Source organism: Loxodonta africana, chromosome 2 (genome assembly GCF_030014295.1).
Source record: "Loxodonta africana isolate mLoxAfr1 chromosome 2, mLoxAfr1.hap2, whole genome shotgun sequence".
Classification (NCBI taxonomy): Eukaryota; Metazoa; Chordata; class Mammalia; order Proboscidea; family Elephantidae; genus Loxodonta; species Loxodonta africana.
The window spans coordinates 152,532,768-152,555,369 of NC_087343.1; the positions used below are offsets into that span (position 1 = coordinate 152,532,768).

Consider the following 22,602-nt stretch of genomic DNA (forward strand, 5'->3'; position numbering starts at 1 on the left):
ATGGTCAAGGTCTTGGAGGCCTTTACAAGAGCACTTTTGGTGGGGTGGAGAGGACAAATGCCAGGTTGAAGTGGGTGGTAATGAGGATGACAGGTGAGGAAGTGGAGGTTATAGACAAGTCTTTTGAAATATTTTGCTTTGAGTGGAGCACTGAAGTGAGCCAATGGCTGAAGGGGTCAAGGAGGGACTGTTTTAAAATCTGACTAGGGCATGTGTGTGTGCCAGTAGAATCAACCCAGCAGACAAGGAGAAACTGATGATGCAGGAGAGAAAAGGAAGAATTGAGGTTTCCCTTGAGGCAAGATGCAGAGCACAGGGGGATAGCGGCCTTAGATGGGAGTGGGGACTATTCACACCTCCCATAACAAAGAGAGGCACAGAGTAGGTTAGTAACTCTAGTGATGGGAAGACAAGGGGCCTCTTGTCTGGTGGCTTCTACTTCTTCAGCGAAACATGATGCAAGGTCATGAGCTGAGAGTGAGGATGGAAAGGGGCCTGATCGGTCAGGAGAGATTTGGTTCAAAGTAACAGAAAATTTAACTTCAACTAGGTTTAAGAATGGCAGGTACTGCTTCCTAGACATATCCGAACAACTGTGGGATTGGTTTACTGGGTCAAAAGGCTTAGGACCATAATCTTGGGGACAATTTAGTCAATTGGTATAACATAGTTCGCAAAGATAATGTTCTACATCCCGGTATGGTGAGTAGCACCTGGGGTCTCAAAAGCTTGCAAGCAGCCGTCTAAGATACAACTATTGATCCCATCCCACCTGCTGCAAAGGAGAATAGAGACTAGAGGACCCCCTGAGACTGTCACCCTAAGATATACTTTGAACTTGGAATTGAAGCTATTTCTGCCAGTCACCTTTCAGCCAAATAATTGATTGGTTTATAAAATAAACAGCATTCCCCTGAGTAATGTGCTCCCTTCAACAATTAACTATATGAGACCAAATGGTCAACAGTTACCCAAAAGCAAAGATGAGAAGTCAAGGAGGGGAACGGAAGCTAGATCAATGGAAACGGAACAAAAAGAATGGAAATACTGAGAATGCCGACACATTGTAAAAATTGTAACTGATGGCACGGAACAATTTGTATAAAAATAGTTAAAGAGGAACCTAATTTGCTGTGTAAACTTTCACCTAAAACACAATAAAATATTATCTAAAAAAATGGCAGGTACTTATTGATTGAAAAGTGTAGCATCAGGCAGGCTTCAGTGTGGGCTTGATTCCACCTCTCAACATTTTTAATATTTATAGACTTTTGGATTTTTTTTCCAGTTTGGGGCTGTTATTAATAATGTTGCTCTGAACATTCTTGTACGTATTGTTTGGTGAGTATATGCTCACATTTCTGTTGGTATAAACCTGGTAGTGACACTGCTGGGTCATAAGGTGTGTTCATGTTCAGCTTTAGGAGATACTGCCAAACAATTTTCCAAAGTTGTAACAATTTACGCTCCCAGCAATAATGAATGAGAGTCCCAGTTGCTTTACATTCTCACCAACACTTGATATTATTTCACTTTTTCATTTTAGCTATTCTGGTGGATACATAAGGTTTTAATTTTCATTTCCCTGATGACTAATGAAACTCAGCATTTTTTCATTTGTTATTGGCTATTGGGATAATCTCTTTTAATGAGTGCCTGTTCAAGTCTTTTACCGATTTTTCCATTGGATTGTCTATCTTTTTCTTATTGATTTGTAGAAGTTTTGAAATTTTTTTTTTCCTGGGTATAGAATTTTAGTAGGAAATTACTTTTTTCAGTACTTTGAAGATATTTCATTGTCTTTTGGATCCCACTGTTTCTGTTGAGAGGTCAGATGTCAGTTTTATTGTTGCTTTTTTGAAGGAAATGTGTCTTTGCTCTTTGGCTGTTTTCATTATACCCACTTCTCCCTTATCAACATGGTAAGATTCCAAAGATCAGATCATTATGTGAAAATCGGCATTATATGTTTAAAAATGGAGGATGGCTACATCATTACAAAACTGCCAAATTACATCATTACATAACTGCCAAACCGAGAATCACGGCCCAGCCAAGTTGACACATAACCTTAACCTTCACAGCCAGTGTTACTCTCGCCTCATACATCGGCATTCATTACTGCTAGATGTATGTCGTTAACAAGCAAAACATTAGGATAGTAGATTTTTTACTATTGTCATAAATGCAAAATGTGGGATAAAGAGACAGTTAATAACTGAGAAGTGGGTGTATTTTTTCTTTTTGCCTTCGCTATTAAGAAGTTTTACTATGATTTACTTAGCCATGGTTTTGGGTTTTTTTTTGTGTGTGTGCATTTTTTCGGTAGTACTTCTTGAATCTGTGACTTGGTGTCTTTTATCAGTTTTGGAAAGTTATTGTGCAGTATCTTTGTATATTGTTTCTGCCTCATTCTCTCTCTCCACCTGAGATTCTAATTACATTTATGCTAGACCTTATTACTAAGCCCATCGATTTCTTAGGCTTTTTCTGTATTTTTCATACTTTTTTTTTTTTTTTAAAGCCTGGGTATCTTCTTCTGACTAATCTGCTAGTTTACCAATCCTTCTTCTACTCAGTCTAGCTTGTTGTTAAGTCCATTTGTTTAGCTTTAAATTTCAGTTATTATTATTATTTTTTAAAATTTCCAATTGATTCTCTCTCTCTTTTTTTTTTTTTGTAGTTCTCAGTTTTCTGCTGAAATTCTCCATCTTGTCATCTAATTTCTTGGTCACAGTTATTTTAAAGACTATGTTTGCATAAGTCTAATATCTGGATCTCTTGCCAATCTGTTTCTATTGCTTGGCTTCTTCCTTGGTGGTTCCTATTGTGCCTGGCAATTTTGAATGAATGCCTGACATTGAGTGTGAAAAATTATAGAGATAATTTGATACACTGGTTGATGTTATCCTCTTCCAAAGAAGATTTACTTTTGTGTCTCGTCAGCAGTTAAGGTAGGAGAATATTACCTTATTCCAGTCATAGGCTGGAATTTGGTTTTTGTATAAAGCTGGATATTTTCTGTCTATTCCTACTCTTGGGGTATAGCCCTTTTGGGGTTCTAATTAAAAGCCTGGCATGTTTCCCAGGGTTGCTTGTCCTTGGTAGGCCCTGAACGCCAAGTTTTGCTTTCTCAGTCCTATAAGACTTCTCAGTTGCTCAGCCTTTGGCCACTGCTCATGAATTGGCAAATGCTTCATGGATGAAGGCAGCTCCTTGTTGGGCTACCTCTCCATACTTCCTTTCTTTGCAGGATGTTCACACTTGAAGTCCTCACTGCTTTGATAACTCTCCAATGCCTTCGTACCGATGTTTTATTAATATTGTCTCCAACAATTGTTTTTATTGGGAAAGTTCACCTGCAACAAGATAGTCTGTCATTACTAGGATTGCAAATCTTGTGTGATTATTATTATTATTTTTGATTATTTTTTTATTTTGCACTACTGACTCTTGGCTGGGGAGTGTTCAGTGTGTGTAAGTTGAAGACAATGTTATAAACATTGCCTCCATATTCCTCTGATACAAATACACATATACATGGCTATATGCTTACACACATACACAGACATATGTATATGTAAAAATATACATATAAATATATAACACATGCTTATATCAAGACACACATAGGATATTTTCTTCTTAACCCATTGGAAAAGGTGTAGAAAATTCATGCTTGTCAGCTACTTACAAAGCTTTAGATCATTGTTTCCTGAATTATGTTCTGTGGTTTGTGAATGTCCTACATGTTGCTAATAGATTCTCTTTGGTAAAATGATGCCAAGGTCAAAAAATTTGGAAAATTGTATGCCAGATCCTCCCCTTGGAGACTTTTAACACACATAAGCATTTTATGAACTTTGAGCAGTGTAACTAAACTTATTTGATTATGAAACTCTTTTCTTTGTGGGGGAATACCTATTTTCCATGTAATGGTACGTGTATCTTGGAAACCACTGCCTTATAGCAAAGCCAAATTCAAAACATCCTACACCAATAAGTGTCTGGTGCTCAAGGGTCTTCATCCTTACAAAGATGAAGTGCCACTCAGTATTTCATCAAACGTGCATACTTTACAGAAAGGCCTGAAATGAATATCAGGTCTCAGGTTTGGAGGTCCAGAGCCTTTCTGCTACTCAGTGTTTTTTTTTTTTTTTAAATAATCAAGAACTTAGCAGTGCAGTCATTCCCAGCTCTTTTTGTGTTTGTGCCTCCTGGAGTGAAATCATCTGTTTGGGTTCCCTTACTCTCAGTCCAGCTCAGCATACGGTACCTATGTGTGTTGGCGGAAATTAATTTTTGATTCTCACAAGACCAAACTCCCCCTCACTCACCTACCTCTTAGAGATCTTGCTGCCCCTCTGTGTAGGTGAGAGGGTGAGACAGTTGTGGCGGAATACACAGACCTTCTGCTCAGGAGTCAAGAGGCCTGAGTTCAAGTCCTGGTGCTGTGTGACCTTGGGAGAGTTAACCATGGAGTAGCGGGTGAGAGCACGGGCTTTGGTGTCAAACACACTCAGCCCTTCTACTTCCTTGCTGTATGATCATGGGCACGTTACTTCACCTTCTTGCACCTCAATTTCCTTACATGTCCAATGGAGGTAATAATGACACCATCTCACTTTCTCCTTGCTGTGAGAAGGAAATAAGATAATGCATGTCAAGGACAATACTTAGAACATAGTAGGCACCCAGCAAATGTCAACTATTACAATACTTTATCCAAATCTGACTCCTTCATCTGGGTTTGAGGGGAATCTCAACCTATCATGATGTTGAGGGTCAAATAGAACCTTGAATATGAAAATGCTTTGTGAAGTCTTAGAGACAGAGGGAAATCCAGGCAGTTTTATATTCATCACTGCCCTTGTTGCTGCCTCATTTCCTCTGGCTGGGCAGGGCAGGGTGCAGGAGCCACCCCAGTCTCCATCCCTACTCTCAGGAAGAACCCTTTCTCCATTACAGAATATTGGCAAAAAGATGTCCTGCCAGCAATTCATTGCCAACTTGGACCGCCTGAATGACGGGCAAGACTTTGCCAAAGACCTATTGAAGGTATTACCTGTTATCTGTTGCCCTAGGAGTTGTTATCTGTGCCCTAGGTGGGTGGGGAGGAGATAGGTCTCTGTCCCAGTAAATACTGACATTCCATGACTTTGGGACATAGTTAAAGAGAGACTGTGCAGCTCAACATTTGACTATTACATGTTCCCTGAGTTAGGCAGAGGGGTAGCATTTGTGAGAATCACTTTTAGTGCACCATTACCATCATTGTTGTCATGGTAGTCATTAACACTGGCACCAATTGTCATAGCTGGTACCCCACCATCACCACCACCATTATGCCAAACACCACCATCAGTATCCCCACCACCTTTACCATCACTATCATCACCTTCACCATAACCGTCCAACATCATCAGGAATTAAGGGAATCCAATTTTCTTTTGCAGCTGAAGCCCAGGGTGGAACACTGGTCTTTAAAGCCTGGTCAGTTTTAGACAACGTCTCGGTCATCTAGTGCTGCTATAACATAAATACCACAAGTGGATGGCTTTAACAATGAGAAATTTATTCTTTCACAATCTAGTATGTTATAGGTCCAAATTCAAGGTATCAGCTCCAGGGGATGGCTTTCTCTGTCTGTCAGCTCTGGAGGAAGGTTCTTTGTCATCCATCCTCTCCTGGTCAAGGAGCTCCTCGGGCACAGGGACCCTAGGTCCAAAGGATGCAGTCTGCTCCCAATGCTGCTTTCTTGGTGATACGAGGTCCCCAACTCTCTGCTCCCTTCCCTTTTCTTTTATGTCTTGTAAGATAAAAGGTGATGCAGGACACACCCCAGGGATACTCCCTTTACATTGGATCAGGGATGTGACCTGAGCAAGGGTGTTACATTCCACCCTAATCCTCTTCCACATAATCCAATCTTGCTTCATTAACCACAAGTAGAGATTAGGATTTACAACATATAGGAAAATCAGTCAAATGGAGGACAACCACACGATACTGGGAATCATGGCCTAGCCAAGCTGACAGATATTTTTGGGGAACACAATTCAATCCATGACAGATAGTGAGTTTGAAGGGCCTGGTGATACCAGGTGGGCAGTTGGATAGTGAGTCTGGAGGTCAAAAAAGAGAACATTATCTCTATCACTCATGATAATTGTCTCTTTCACCATTAAGATGCACTTGTTAAGAATATATTTCTAAGTGAGATCAAACGTTCCCAGTCCCGCCACCCACCTATTCACCTCTCTACATCTACCCATTCATTCATCTACCCACTTTTCCACCCACATATCCATCCCCCTATCCCCCCACCCATCCATTCAATTATCCACTCAGTCATTCACCTACCCATACATCCATACATTCATCCATTCACCCATCACACACACATACACTTCCATACATCCCAAACATTCCCCCATACTCCCACCCATACACTCACACGTACATTCACCTACCCACCCACTCATCCACCTACACACCAGCTCTTCCACCCCCATCTATCCACCTAATCATTCACCCATTCATCTACCCACCTGTACAACCCAAACTGTTCCTTGTACACCCTCCATACACCTACCCATTCCTCATTACTTCATCTTTCCACCCACCTATTTCCCCACCTAACTAACCATAACCACTATTCACTCCCTCCATTCATCCATCCACTCGCTCATCTTCTCATCCATCCATCTATCCATCCACTCGTGCCCCTTGTTGAGCACTTACTGTGTGCTGCGCACTGGTTTATGCACTGGAGTGAGGAACAAGATAGAACACTCCTAATCTTGTGAAGCTTGCAGTTTCCTAGGGGAGACAGACATTAAGTGATCTTATAATTAAATACAGCACATCCATCCATCCATCCACCCATTCATTTATCCATTCAACAAGCAAGTATGCATCAAGCACCCACTTTGCCCCACTGGCTGAGAAGGCGCTGCTTCATTGCACCCACATTGCTGGGGTAGGTGGGGATTTCTTTGACTTTTCACCTGGACTCATCTCTGTCTTTTTCTCATTCCCAGACACTTTACAACTCCATCAAGAATGAGAAGCTGGAATGGGCCATGTGAGTACTGCCCATGGGCATAGGTGTGGGGAGACTGAATCATTGAGAGAGGGAGTGGTTGGGGGTGCAGGGAAGCTACTCCTGCCACTCTCCATGGTGCTGATTTTTCCTAACTCAGGGCCCTGGTGACCCTGTCCAGCTAGCCTGCACCTGGTGTTGAGCTCTTCTTTGGGCTTATTTTCTGTCTTGATAAAAAGTGTGCAGTGTTTACACTGCAGTGGGATAGATTGAACTGTGACTTTAGCTTCATGATGTCCACAGCTGGTTTTTGGTACTGGAGATTCTACCACAATTCCCAGTAATGACAAACCTTCCTCTTTTGGGAGGTTGGGAAGCAGCAGGCATGGACCCCCTATAACCCTTAGGATATGACCATGTTAGGGTGGTGACCTGGAGGCTTACAACCATCTGGAGAGAAGTGTGGTCCCACTCTTGGTTGGGGATGCTGTGAGGGGCTCCTGGGGAAAGCGGCTGCCTCGCCCTTCTGTACTCTCCAGGGCAGCCTGGACCTTCAGGTCCATGTGCACGTCTCAGGCAGGAATTGTTGGAACTCCAACCCTACCGGGAAGAGCTGGCAGTCTTCCACCAGGGCTCCCACGGAGGACCCAGACTTTAGGGGTCTTACCTACGAGCACACCCTCCGCCCCATGCCTGTGGGCTTTGGGCAGCAGCTTCAGCCTGGCTATGGATTACTGCTTCCTGGGGCTTGAGCTCTTAGGGCAGGAATGGAGAGAGGACAAAGAAGAATAAGAAGGAGGCCTGGAGATAATAAGGTCTTAAACTTTGTGATCAAGGTTGAGGATTGGAGCTGGGAGGCCAAAAACCAAAAATGAGAGGTCAGGGGTCAGAACTGAAGACTAAGGGGAGGGGTCAAAGATCTGGATCTGTGATCTGGAATTAAAACCTTCACATCCCAGCATCTCATGGCTGCCTTTCACCTCTGACCCTGGCTCCCAGAGGGATGGTTGGTGGGGAGAGGGTATGTTGATGTGGGGCTGAGGCCTCCCTGGAGGTGGTGCTCAGGCCTAGTACTTCCCTAGTGATGAGGACGAGCTGAGGAAATCACTGTCTGAGCTGGTGGATGACAAGTTTGGGACAGGCACAAAGAAGGTGACAAGGATCCTGGATGGTGGCAACCCCTTTCTGGATGTCCCACAGGCTCTCAGCGCCACCACCTACAAGCATGGTGTGCTGACCCGGAAGACTCACGCTGACATGGATGGCAAGAGGAGTAGGTGTCAGGCTGGGGCGGGGCAAGGGATGAAGGGAGGGATGCTAGTGTAGGTAGGGGTTCATCCTCCTTGGCCATGCCTCTGGGGATGCACACACGGGTGTACATGTAGGCAGAGGCAGGGTACGAGATATTGGAGTGGGTGGTCGGGCCATACTACCAGTGCTGCCCTCCTCAGCGCCCCGAGGGAGGCGTGGCTGGAAGAAATTCTACGCGGTGCTCAAAGGGACCATCCTGTATCTGCAGAAGGTGAGAGGCTGCCCTAGTGTCCCTGGCCAGGTTGGGCCAGTTCAAGCCCCCATCTAGCCTCTGCCTTGTGATATTCAGGGTCCTGGAGGACCTGGGACTTGGGCAGATGCTGGGTTCTTCCTCCGTCAGAAGCCTGACTAAGGCTCACTCAGGGCTTTGGCGATTTCAGGGAGGGGTCTTTGAAATGCCCAGTGGCTCAGTGGATACCCAACGTAAGGCCTGTTCAGGCCTCTGGGTCACATAGGGCAGGGGGAGTGCCTGAAGTGATTTGTGTTGTGGTGGGGGTGGCTTCACAGCAGCAGGAACTGCAAAATGGAGGGAGATATAGGGATGGAGAGAGGGAGAGGGAAGAAGGGTCTGTGAGGTTGGAGAAAGTATGGATAGCGATGACCGAAGCTTGCCCATCCACCCCAACCAGGATGAGTACAGGCCTGACAAGGCCCTGTCGGAGGGCGACTTGAAGAACGCCATCCGTGTGCATCATGCTCTGGCCACCAGAGCCTCCGACTACAGCAAGAAGTCCAACGTGCTCAAGCTGAAGACGGCTGACTGGAGGGTCTTCCTTTTCCAGGCACCGTAAGTAGGAGCTGGAGCCCTTTTGCCCCCATCCTGGGCTCAGGGCCTGCATCCCCTCCTCATCTGTCTCAGGGTGGACTTGCTCATCACTCGCAAGTGCAAACGTATCCACTTGACACAAACCAACAGCTGAGGCACCCTAAAGCAGTGGTTTTCGAAGTGTGGCCCCCTGAGCATCACCTTGAACTTGTTAGAACTTCAAATTCCCTGGCTCAACTTAGCTGAAACCCTGGTAGCATAGTGGTTAAGAGCTACAGCTGCTAACCAAAAAGTCGGGAGTTCGAATCCACTAGGTGCTCCTTGGAAACCATATGCTGCAGTTCTACTCTGTCCTATAGGGTCACTATGAGTCGAAATCAACTCGATGGCAACGGATTTGGTTTGGCCCAACTTAGAAGCCCTGGTGGTACAGTGGTTAAGAGCAGCTGCTAACCAAAAGGTTGGCAGTTTGTATCCACCAGCCGCTCCTTGGAAGCCCTATTGGGACAGTTCTGCTCCGTCCTGTAGGGTCACTATGAGTCAGAATTAACTCCATGGCAATGGGTTTGGGTTTGGTCCATCTTAATAAATAAATAAATAAACCAAAACAAAAAACAACCAAACCCGATGCCTACTCACAGTAGAACTGCCCCATAGGGTTTCCAAGGCTGTAGTCCTTATGGAAGCAGACTGCCATATCTTTTTCCCACAGAGTGGCTGCTGGATTCAAACTGCCAACATTTTGGCTAGCAGTTGAGTGCCTAACCACTGCACCACCAGGGCTCCTTGGCCCACCTTAGACCTACTGATTCAGAGACTCTGGGGATGGGCCTAGCAACTGTGTGTGTGTGTGTGTGTGTGTGTGTGTGTGTGTTTTGAAAGAATGCATCGAACATATTAGCATTTCTTTTCTTTTTTGTTTAAGCAAATGACTGAGTAAACTGGGTTTACTTTTTTTTTTAAATAATTTTTATTGTGCTTTAAGTGAAAGTTTACAAATCAAGTCAGCCTCTCACACCAGAACCCGTGTGTACACCTTGCTAAAAAAAAAAAAAAATTTTTTTTTTTTTTACACCTTGCTACACACTCCCAATTACTCTCCCCCTAAAGAGACAGCCTGCTCTCTCCCTCCACTCTCTTTTCGCAAACTTCTAACCCCCTCCACCCTCTCATCTCCCCTCCAGGCAGGAGATGCCAACATAGTCTCAAGTGTCCACCTGATCCAAGAAGCTCACTCCTCACCAGCATCCCTCTCCAACCCATTGTCCACTCCAATCCATGTCTGAAGAGTTCGCTTTGAGAATGGTTCCTGTCCTGAGGCAACAGAAGGTCTGGGGGCCATGACCACCAGGGTCCTTCCAGTCTCAGTCAGACCATTAAGTCTGGTCTTCTGAGAATTGGGGTCTGCATCCCACTGCTCTCCTGCTCCCTCAGGGGTTCTCTGCTGTGTTCCCTGTCAGGGCAGTCATCGGTTGTAGCCGGGCACCATCTAGTTCCTCTGGTCTCAGGATGATGTAGTCGCTGGTTCATGTGGCCCTTTCTATCTCTTGGGCTTGTAATCACCTTGTGTCCTTGGTGTTCTTCATTCTCCTTTGATCCAGGTGGGTTGAGACCAATTGATGCATTTTAGATGGCTGCTTGCTAGCGTTTAAGACCCCAGACGCCACTCTTCAAAGTGGGAGGCAGAATGTTTTGTTAATATATTTTATTATGCCAATTGACTTAGATGTCCCCTGAAACCATGGTCCCCAAACCCCTGCCCCTGCTACACTGGCCTTCGAAGCATTCACTTTGTTCAGGAAACTTCTTTGCTTTTGGTGTAGTCCAATTGTGCTGACCTCCCCTGTACTGTGTGCTGTCTTTCACTTCACCTAAAGTAGTTCTTATCTGCTATCTAATTAGTGAATACCCCTCTCCCACCTTCCCTCCCTCCCCGCTCTCGTAACCACAAAAGAATGTTTTCTTCTCAGTTTAAACTGTTTCTCAAGTTCTTATAATAGTGGTCTTATACAATATTTGTCCTTTTGCAACTGACTAATTTCACTCAGCTTAATGCCTTCCGGGTTCCTCCATGTTATGAAATGTTTCACAGACTCCTCACTGTTCTTTATCGATGTGTAGTATTCCATTGTGTGAATACACCATAATTTATTTATCCATTCATCCATCGATGGGCACCTTGGTTGTTTCCATGTTTTTGCTATTGTAAACAGTACTGCAATAAACATGAGTGTGCATATATCTGTTCGTGTAAAGGCTCTCATTTCTCTAGGATATATCCCAAGGAGTGGGATTGCTGGATCGTATGGTAGTTCTATTTCTAGCTTTTTAAGGAAGTGCCAAATCGATTTCCAAAGTGGTTGTACCATTTGACATTCCCAGCAGCAGTGTAGAAGTGTTCCAATCCGTCCATAGCGTCTCCAACATTTATTATTTTGTGTTTTTTGGATTAACGCCAGCCTTGTTGGAGTGAGATAAAATCTTATTGTAGTTTTGATCTGCATTTCTCTAATGGCTAATGATCGTGAACATTTCCTCATATATCTGTTAGCTACCTGAATGTCTTCTTTAGTGAAGTGTCTATTCATATCTTTTGCCCATTTTTTAATTGGGTTATTTGTCTTTTTGCAGTTGAGTCTTTGCAGTATTATGTAGATTTTAGAGATCAGGCTCTGATCAGAAATGTCATAGCTAAAAACTTTTTCCCAGTCTGTAGGTAGTCTTTTTACTCTTTTCGTGAAGTCTTTGGATGAGCATAAGTGTTTGATTTTTAGGAGCTCCCAGTTATCTAGTTTTTCTTCTATGTTCTTTATAATGTTTTCTATACTGTTTATGCCATGTATTAGGGCTCCTAACGATGTCCCTATTTTTTCTTCCATGATCTTTATCGTTTTAGATTTTATACTTAGGTCTTTGATCCATTTTGAGTTAGTTTTTGTGCATGGAGTGAGGTATGGGTCTTGTTTCATTTTTTGCAGATGGATATCCAGTTGTGCGAGCACTATTTGTTAAAAAGGCTGTCTTTTCCCCATTTAACTGTTTTGGGGCCTTTGTCAAATATCAGCTGCTCATATGTGGATAGATTTATGTCTGGATTCTCAATTCTGTTCCATTGGTCCATGTATCTGTTGTTGTACCAGTACCAGGCTGTTTTGACTACTGTGGCGGTATAATAGTGTCTAAAATCAGGTAAAGTAAGGCCTCCTACTTTGTTCTTCTTTTTCAGTAATGCCTTATTTATCTGGGGCCTCTTTCCCTTCCGTATGAAATTGGTGATTTGGGTTTACTTTTTAAACCTAAGCTTAACATTACATATTTAAACGATTTTCAAAACTTGCTAAGTTGTCGGCATTCATGCACAACTAGAAAACATCTTTAATTTATATTAAACCAGAAATGTATTACCATTAATGTATTAATATCTTTCACTAGTCAATACTGGAAAAAAAACAAAAACAAATTATTTTTGTAGAAGACTTGTCCTGGCAATGTTAACTTCAGAGCAGACTGAAGCTACTTGGCTCACATTTCATACCAACTGGAAAAAGCAAGATCCATGCTGGTGTTAGCGTACAATTTTCTCCTAGCTCTACTAAAGAAGCACAGTTCACCTTGGATTAAGTTTAATAAAAAAGCAAAGTGCATACACAAATTTACAACAATTTTAAGGATTAAAAATGGTCTTATTAACGTGGTCCCAACAATAAACGCAAAAGTCTATGACAAATAGGTGCTCCAATGAGCTGTTCATAAGTACTTTAGGTATAGCTATACCACTTTTTTATACCACCAGGGTCCCTCTAGTCTCAGTCAGACCATTAAGTCTGGTCTTTTTATGAGAAAGTAGAGTTCATTTGAAATCTTCAAAAACAACAACAAAAAGTCCTTGTTAACCCCTGAGGGAGCAGGAGAGCAGTGGGGTGCAGACCCCCAAATTCTCATAAAAAGACCAGACTTAATGGTCTGACTGAGACTAGAAGGACCCCAGTGGTCATGGTCCCCAGACCTTCTGTTGGCCCAGGACAGGAACCATTCCCAAAGCCAACTCTTCAGACAGGGATTGGGCTGGACAATGGGTTGGAGAGGGATGCTGGTGAGGAGTGAGCTTCTTGGATCAGGTGGACACTTGAGACTATGTTGGCATCTCCTGCCTGGAGGGGATATGAGAGGGTAGAGGAGGTTAGAAGCTGGCGAAATGGACATGAAAAGAGAGAGTGGAGGGAGAGAGTGGGCTGTCTTATGAGGGGGAGAGCAACTGGGAGTATGTAGCAAGGTGTATATAAGTTTTTGTGTTAGAAAATGACTTGGTTTGTAAACTTTCACTTAAAGCACAATAAAAAATGTTTCTGTTAAATCCTTAAATGGTGCTTGTAATAGTTTAACATTTCTGTCAAATGTATGCACTGAATTAGTTGTTATCCAAGCATCGCGGCTGCTCCTTACCATTTAATGTTAAGGACTTTAACTGGCCATTTTCTTCAATGTCTACTTTTTCTTTGCCATTCTCAACAATTATCTTTATAGTGGTTTTTCTGCCATTAACTATTTTAGTAGCAGCTGATATAGATTTGAAGTTGCCCATCCCACTACCACTAAACGATGCGGAAGAGAGTGAAGTAAGGCCCCAGTGAACCAAATGAAGTAAATCGTGTATCAAAAGAAGAAAATCCACCTCCAAAAGATGGAAACTCACTGAAGGCAGAGAAAAGATCCACCACCACCTCCACTATTTAGTCCTTCTATGCCATATTTATCATAAAAAACAAAACAAAAAACCCATTGCCATTGAGTTGATTCTGACTCACAGTGACCCTATAGGACAGAGTAGAACTGTCCCATAGTGTTTCCAAGGAGCGGCTGGTGGATTCAAACTGCCAACCTTTCTGGTTACCAGCCAAGCTCTTAACCACACTGTGCCACCAGGCTCCATGTTTGTCCCATTTTTTAGCATCCGGTAACACCTCATATGCCTCAGCTACTTGTTTGAACTTTCCCCCTGCTTCTTCCTTATTCTCAGGATTTTTTATCAGGGTGCCACTTCAATGCCAATTTACGATATGCCTTTTTAATATCCTTGGGTGAGGCATGTCTCTGCATGCCTAGAACTTCACAGTAATCCACCATGTTTTAGCAGATTGTTGGAACAAGTCTTGAGGAAGTTGGCAGCCAGCGACAGGGAGGAGGAGAGGCTGGGTGGTGGGCCCCGTGGTCTCCTCTCAGGTCTGGCACGGCTGGTGCTGGTGGAGGGCATGGTGGTAATTCCTTGAACTTTCCTTTAGTAATTATGTTTTAATAGGCCCTTCAGGTGACTCCTAATCCCTAACGGACAAGGCAGATGGACTCTTTATGAATCATCCTTCACTTTAAATTTGAGGAATGGGCAGGAAAGAATCTACAGTTCCCTGTAAAGTATTCCTTCTACTCCCTTGAGTTCCAACCTTCTGTGACTTGAGATGAGGTTTCATGTCTCCGATGTACTTAAATGGGGGGAAACTAGCAGGAGAGGTATCAGGATCAGAGTGTAAGTGCTGGGCGTGGTAGTGGAGGTGGTAGTGGAGGCAGAATCAGGAGGGAAGCTCCAGGTGGGCTGTGGAGTGGATGACCAGTTGCCCAGCTGCCCCTAATGATCACCTGGGCCCACTGGTTCCCAGGCCTCTTGGCTCTGGGGACCATAAGGTCCAGAACCATTAACTTCAGGCCCTGTAAGCTCCAGGGCTGTTAGCTCCAGGGCCTATTAGCCCTAGGGCCTGTTAGCTCCAGGACACATTAGCTCCAGGGCTGTTACCTCCAGGGCTGTTACCTCCAGGGCTGTTACCTCCAGGGCTGTTACCTCCAGGGCTGTTAGCTCCCAGACCATTAGCTCCAGGGACTGTTCCAGGCCCTATAAGCTCCTGGGCTGTTAGCTCCAGGACTCATTATCATCAGGGCTGTTAGACTTCAGGGCCATTAACTTCAGGACCTATTAACTCCTGAATCTGTTAGCTCCAGGGCCTATTAGCTCAAGGACCCATTAGCCAGAGCTGTTAGCTCCAGGACCATTAGATCCAGGGCCATTAGCTCTGGACATGGACAGTTTTATTTTAACATAAAACCCAGGTCCTGCCTAGGACCTGGGATGGAATGGGAGCTCCTTGTACAGCTCTAACCAGGCCCATCCAGCCACCCCCACCAACCCATATAGCCTCCCTCAATTCTTTCACCCACCCATAAAAAGCTATTATTAGTGCCTTTCTGTGCCAGGCCTAATGCTGGGTACTGGGTGCTGGGTGAGGGATGGGGGACCCTATTGTGAAAAGCTGGTGCCCTCTCCCCTCCACTCCTGTCCCCAGGAGCAAGGAAGAAATGCTGTCCTGGATCCTTAGGATCAACCTGGTGGCTGCCATCTTCTCGGCCCCTGCCTTCCCAGCTGCTGTCAGCTCCATGAAGAAATTCTGTCGGCCCTTGCTGCCCTCCTGCACCACTCGCCTCTGCCAGGTACAAGTTCCTGGGATCATGACCCTGCCTCCCCAGTCGCAGGCCCCCATTCAATATCCTCACCTGTCTTGGTCATCTAGTGCTGCTATAATGGAAATACTGTAAGTGGATGGCTTTAACAAGGAGAAATTTATTTCTTCAGAGTAAAGTAGGCTAAAAATCCAAATTCAGGGTGTCAGCTCCAGGGGAAGGTTTTCTCTCTCTGTCGGCCTTCTCATCAATCTTCCCCTGGACTAGGAGTTTCTCTGCACAGGGACCCCAGGTCCAAAGGACGCGCTCTGCTCTTGGCACTGCTTTCTTGGTGGTATGAGGTCCCCTGTCTCTCTGCTCACTTCTTTCTTTTATATCTCAAGTGATTGCCTCAAGACACAATCCAATCTTGTAGATTGAGTCCTGCCTCACTAACACAGCTGCCGCCCATCCTCCCTCATTAACATCATAGAGGCAGGGTTTACAACATATAGGAAAATCACACAATACCAGGAATCATGGCCCAGCCCAATTGATACACACATTTTTGGGGGGACATAATTCAGTCCATGACATCACCTCAGTTCCTTTTATAGGATGCCTGGTCCTGGGTTAAGGGACACAGGGAAAGGGGCAGATATTCTCCTTCACCCCCATTCCCATTTTCAGATGGGAAGACTCAGGCCCACGCAATGCACAGAGGCCTGGCTGTGCTGTGGGGGGTGGTGTGTGTACTTGTAGGTGTATCCCTGGGGATGTGGTTGTGGGCATCGTGTCTGGGCATGAATGTGAGAGAGTGTGTGTGTCATATGGGGCTAGGGGGAGCTGAGGTCAGGCTGGCCGTTGGTCCAGTGTATTTGTGTGTGCAGGTTGGGTGACTGTGTGTCTGTCACAGTGTACAGAGTCAGGCAGTATACACATACACGTACAAGTATAGGGCTGCTTCTCTCCTCAGCCTGCTGGGGAGCACCTGAGAGAGCTATGTGATGACAGCTGTGGGGAAGGAGGCAGGTGGGGGGAGCCTGGCTTTACCCCCGCCTATTTGGTGACCCCAGCCAGGCCTCAATTTCCCTTCAGTGAAGCAGGTTTAGTGACCCCATTTCCCTGGCAGGACAGGACGAGACCTGCCCCTGTGACGTCCTGAGGGTCTCCTCACAGTCCAGGGCTTATCTTTGCAGGAGGAGCAGCTGCGGTCTCATGAGAAAAAGTTGAGGCAAGTGACTGCAGAGCTGGCTGAGCATAGGTGTCACCCAGTCGAGCGCAGCATCAAGTCCAAGGAGGCGGAGGAGTACCGGCTGAAGGAGCACTATCTCGTGTTTGAGGTGGGCCCTGGTATGGGATGGGCTTGTGAAAGACGGAGCTGGGGCAAGAGCAGGTAGATAGCGCCTGGCTTCCACCTCCATGTCAAATGTTTTACAGCCAGGGAGTCTGTTTTGGGCTCCCCCACTTTGGAGGCTCCACTGAGGCATGTGTATCCAGTTACGAACCAGGTGGTCTCTGAACAGAGCAGCATGGTCCAGCTGACAAATGTAACTGGACAATCAACCCTCAGCGTGTCTGTCAAAGAGCACCAGAGGGCCTCCGCAGAACCCTCTGCCACCCTTCTCCCGAGCCCCTTCCACAGCTTCCCTCACGTGCCTAGCTTCTCCAGAACCTTTGATAATCAAACCACAGAACTCTCAGGGCCTGTCCGCAAGACTTGCCCCGCTTTTGTCTCATTTTCATCCTTCACGGGTTTATCATGCTGAGGAACATAATCTTTCTTTCTAAGCTCTCCCTTCTTTCCATCTTGTCTCTCTCTGCTCTCTACCCTGATTCTGTCTCATGCAAATGGGGCTGACCAGGAATTGCCCTCACTGGGTCAAGGATAAGGGGAGGAAGGCAGCAACCACTCACCCAGTGAGTAATAATTCACACCTGCCTCTCCTCTGTTCTGCTGCTGTTCCTCCATACCCCCCACCCATTTAGACCTCAGTGGAGTTGTCTGAGAAGGCACTGTGCGGTTTTGGTTTTTATTTTAAAGAGAAAACTTAGACCCATGAAGAGCCATATGGCAGGGAGTTTTTCTTCCACTTTTTATCACCAACATTGTTTGGGAAGACCCAAATGGATCTTAAAAGATTGCCTGGGGAAGTGCGAGGATCAGGAGGCCTCAGCCAACAGAGGCTTGAGTCTACTGGGCTCTGGGCCTGTCTGTCACCTCTGCTGTGCCATGAGGCCCAGACACTTGCTGGCCTGGAATAATAGGCTTCCCAGATGGCAGAACAGGCCTCATAGTGGCCAGTGCAACTCCTTTGGATGGATCCAACTAGGTGGGGAGGATTGAGCTGGACTGAATGTGGGACCCTCAGGGTCAGAGGTCCAGGGTCCTCCAGGTGGATGGAAGAGGCCACTGTGAGCTGGAGCAGGCAACTGTGGCAGGCAAGGACAGTATTTGGGGTTGCCCTGCAGCGAGTAAGAGAGGCCAGGGACCTCAAATGGGGGGCAGAGCTACCCCTTAGTCCTGCTCAGCCCAGTTTGAGATTGAGGGTGGAGCCTGTGCTGTGAGACTTTCTGGGCCCTGGGTTTCTGCCTTCTCCAGTTCCTTTGGACTGACCTGCAGAAGTGGGTGGACAGACAGGCTGAGACTGAGCCAGGAAGCCCCCAGAGGAGAAAAGACAGGAGGTCACTAATCTTTGTGTCTAGAGTCCCACATCGATTATCCCCAGAATAGATTCTGACCTTTTGAGAAACATAAGGCATCATAGCTTTCGGAAGTCTTAGACCCACTTTCCCTGCAATGTCAAAATAGAGATGGCAAAAGCTACGGTGGACTGATCTCTTGGTACATATGAGCTGTGGTTCTCTTCATGTCCTTTGTAGCAACTGATTTAATCCTCATATGAACCGTGTGAAATTGGTTCTATTACTATCCCATTTTACAGGTTGGGAAACTGAGGTTCAGGTCAGCTCAGTTGGCTGAGGTGACACAGTTAAGAAGTATAGGAGCCATGATCCTAACCCAGGCAGTTGATTGCAGCTCCATCTCCCTGGCCTTTCTCACTCCTACCCCACTGCCTGGCTTGATGAGAAGAGGGGCTGAGGCCCAGTGGTGAAGTCTTGCTCAGGTGGCAGAGCTGGATGGGAGCAGGCTACCCAGGCCCTTAGTCCCTTGTTCTTCTAGGACCCAGCCTCCCTGGACTGTGGTGAGGGCCTGAAGCTCAGAGTCAGGCACCTCACATGCTGCTAAATTTCCTTCCCCGATGTTTGCACTGATTCTCAACCCCTTGAATAGTTTATGAGTGTACCTGTTTCGCCATGCCCTCATCAACACTGGCATCATTAAATGTCTTGACCTTCACTAAGGAGCTTCTGTGATGCAGTGGTTAAAAGGTTTGGCTGCTAACCGAAAGGTCTGTAGTTTGAACTCACCAGCTGGTCCATAAAGGTTATACCTATGGAAAACCTATGTGGTAGTTCTACTTTGTCCTATAGGGTCACTATGAGTCGGAATTGACTTGACGGCAACGGGTTTGATTTGGTTTTGGTTTAACCTGATAGGTTTATGAATGATGTCTCATTACTATTTTAATTTGCAAATTTAAAATTATGAGTGAAATTCCTGTGAATGTCCTTCGCTTAATTTTCATTGGGTTATTTCCTTCTTATTGATTTGGGGGAACTTTCTGCATATTAAAGAAACTAGGCTTTTTGTCATAGAAAGGTGCAATTTTTTTCCCCATTTTGTTGTCTTTTGACTTTGTTTATGGCCTTTCTCTGCCTCTGCAGAAAAGCCGTTATGAGACCTATATCTACCTCCTGGCTGTGAAAATCAAAGTGGGCTCAGATGACTTGGAGCGGATTGAGGCCCGGCTGGCCACCCTGGAAGGGGATGACCCTTCTCTCCGGAAGACACACTCTAGTCCTGCCCTCAGCCAGGGTCATGGACCTGTGACCAGCAGCAAAGTTATGAAGGATGCCACTGGGCCTGACACTTAGCTGGCGTGAATGATCAGGCCCTGGAGGCAGACAAATGCCTCCACAGGGGTCAGTGAGCACAATTCCAGCCAGAAGCCTCTCAGACCAAGCCCCGGGCAGTTGACAGGCAGCCAGAGGGGTGTGGAGAGCCCTGTGGGCCAAGAGGCTGGAGATGCCATTCATGGCGACGATCTTCCATGCTGGAGCATCTCTGGGCCTTGAACTCTCTTTCCAGCCCTTGCTTCCCTCTCCACTGTGGAGCCTCATTTTGTAGGCCAGTTACGTGCATGCCCTAGACACCATCTCACTGGAAAAGCTGGAAGGCCTCTTGTCTTCCCAGGCCCTCCTCTTCTCATCATTCCTCCCCTCTGTTTCTGAGGGCAGCTCTTGGCTCCAGGTCCTGGTTTGGACACCCACCCTTTCTCTGCCTCCTTCCTCTGAGATGATCAGCAGCGGGTCTGCAGACCACCAGCACCATCGTCTCCTTTTCCTCCTCCTCTCGACTTCTGGAACCATGCCCAGTCCTCCTGACTCCTCACTTCGCAATAACCCAGGACCTGGGCCCGCCCCCTCTCAGCACCAAGTTGTTTCAACCCGTGTGTGTGTACACCTTCCATGCCATCCATTGAGGCCACTACTGCTTTCTTTTTATATGGATATAAATGTACATATATAAGAATTATATATATGAGGACCCCCTTTAAAGATGGTTTTAGAACTGACATCAGTTAACAAGAATGAAATAAGATGAAGGAAACTCCGATTTCCAAGGTCCGCCAATTAACAAATAGGCTGGCATCTGGCCCCCAGTTGGCCCTGACACTCTGGAAGGGAAGGTGGAGATGTTGGGACCTCCCCACAACCTGTTTTTCTCTCTTCTGGCTGACCTTTGACTTACACTGCTCTTACAGTCGATGCTTTTGGAATAAATAGAGCGTGCGTGCTGCCCCATCTGTCCCACAGGGGTCCTGGAGAGTGAATGGAATGGGACCAAGGCCCTGTTTATATTTTGGTCTTTATGTTGGTGCTGCCAGGCCTCTGAGCTCCAGAGGGGGCATCTTCTACAGACCTACTGCTACAGGAATAGACACTCTGCCTTGCAGATAGCCACTTGTCGACAAACCTAAAGATGCCTGGAGGGGGAAGGTTATAGAAGCCATGAGCTCTTGGTCTTGAGAAAAGGCAGAATGACAGTTTGCTCACTGTTATTAGGTTGATATTTCTTTCACTCTTCTAGTGAATCAGAAATGCCTAGTTAAGAACATGTTTGGGAAGAATAGAAAAATTTGCCATGTGACGATCACCCTATTAATTAGCATCCTTTAAACCCTGTATTTCTTTGACAAGTGGGTGGAGGGTGATGGTACCCTCAATACAACCACGATGAGCAAATCCTTTCTATTTTTTAAATAGAGATTATTGTAGTCGGTCCAGCAATTTGACCTCAATGTTAACATATTTAGTTAATAAAATAAGCTAACCTTGCAACTAAGTGTCCAACATTTACAAGCCCACTCAGATTTGATGCAAGGGATGTGAGTCCATGGAGAGAGCTAGTGATTTAAGTCCAGATGACTTCACTTATAATCAGCTGAAGTGTGTTCTATATTCAAACCATCTGGCCCCTTCGTTTTGCTCAGGGGAAGTAAATGTTCATTTAAATGGAACTGAGAAAGCAAATATGGCAACATAAAAGAGCTCTGGGTACTTTCTCCATGCTGTCTCAAAGGTCCTTCACATTTTGGGGTCAGTGTCCCACCCTCCGTTTCATGACGGTGGTGAGAACAGAGGAGCAAGCTCCAGCAGCTGCGGACAAACACGCTTCCCCGAGCACTGGTTGTGCCTCCCATTGGTAAAGAACAATTTTAGCTCATATTCATAATGCGTATACTTATTTATTTGTAAATTATATACATGTACTACTGTACTAAAATACTATGTACATTATAAAAATACACAAAAATAGAAATTTAAAAAGGACGAGATGAAAATAAATCTAAATCAAAGTTCTAAGATTTTCTTCCTGCATTCTAATGGGTCATCCATCATGTCCCCCTCACAACCTCTGCCCCTGACATACCTGTTCTCTAAAAAAAAAAAAAAAAAAAATAGGACTGTCTAAACCCAGGGGCCTGAGGACTACAGGTGATCTGTAATACCTGATTTATGCCAGCTGGTAGTCCTGGGAGATGGCAGTGGGCTCAGGGATTCCTGGGGGGCTGATCCCTGAGGACAGTGCCTCTTGAGCTTTCATCCCCTCATTCAGTGAGGGTCAACCCTGTGCCACCGACTATGTGGGTGCTGGGGATACTGTAGTGAGAAAAAGATTGGCCAGGTCCCTGTCCATAGGGGGCTCACAGTCTAATCGTTGGGGGGTGGATGGGTAGGTCATCGCCACTACCATTTGGGACTCTCGGTGAGGCGCTGGGGAAGGAGAAATTATAAATGATCTGGCAGAGAGGAGAAGAAGGAATTGGGAGAGTGGAGAAGACGACTCTGACTCAGGAAGCTCCTCCTGGGGTCAGTGTATTAAGAGGGAAGTACTTTAATAGAGGTATAGTTGTTCCTGAAAGGCATACTACAGGTTCCCCAGGCCAACATCTGAGAAGCAGAGTGGAGAAGGGGCCTCTCTACCCAAACCTGCTCCCAGGTCCCATCCTCATACCTGAGAAATGAATGGATAGATGATTTGATGAGGAAAGAGCCAAGGAACCTCTTTAAGTTCTGGCCTTAGACTATCAGCAGCTGTCTGAGGGTCCAGAGCAGATAATGAAGGTACTAAACGGGGTCATATAAAGGTCAGTGAGCTCACTAAGAGGTTATTTGGAATTAATTGGGGTCACACAGAGGTTGGTGGGGTCATTTGTGTCAAGGAGATGGTTTCTGACAACATTCTGAAGGCAATAGCAACTCAGAGCCCTCAGAAGGGTCAAAGGAGAACACTCAGCTAGTTTGCAAAAAAGTCAATGGGTCCATGAAGAGGTTATTCAGAGTTAATTTGGGATCACATAGAGGTCAGAGGTCATGTAGAGGAATCGCTGGCCAACAGCAAACCCAGGGTCAACAGAGGAGTCTGGGT

General features: G+C 45.7%; 1 protein-coding gene and 1 pseudogene across 1 annotated transcript in view; one reads left to right on the forward strand and one right to left on the reverse strand.

Annotated features, from left to right (window-relative positions):
* Nucleotides 1-21,626, forward strand: part of PSD2 (pleckstrin and Sec7 domain containing 2) — a 32,017-nt gene extending 10,391 nt beyond the window's left edge. The window contains exons 7-14 of the mRNA XM_064276972.1: nt 4,969-5,058; nt 7,044-7,087; nt 8,128-8,318; nt 8,497-8,567; nt 8,986-9,143; nt 15,452-15,596; nt 16,745-16,888; nt 19,335-21,626. Coding sequence (XP_064133042.1) covers nt 4,969-5,058; nt 7,044-7,087; nt 8,128-8,318; nt 8,497-8,567; nt 8,986-9,143; nt 15,452-15,596; nt 16,745-16,888; nt 19,335-19,544 — 1,053 coding nt within the window. The 3' untranslated portion in view covers nt 19,545-21,626. The remainder of the gene's footprint in view (nt 1-4,968; nt 5,059-7,043; nt 7,088-8,127; nt 8,319-8,496; nt 8,568-8,985; nt 9,144-15,451; nt 15,597-16,744; nt 16,889-19,334) is intronic.
* Nucleotides 13,267-14,246, reverse strand: LOC111751001 (dnaJ homolog subfamily B member 6-like; annotated as a pseudogene).
* Nucleotides 21,627-22,602: the final 976 nt, after the last annotated feature.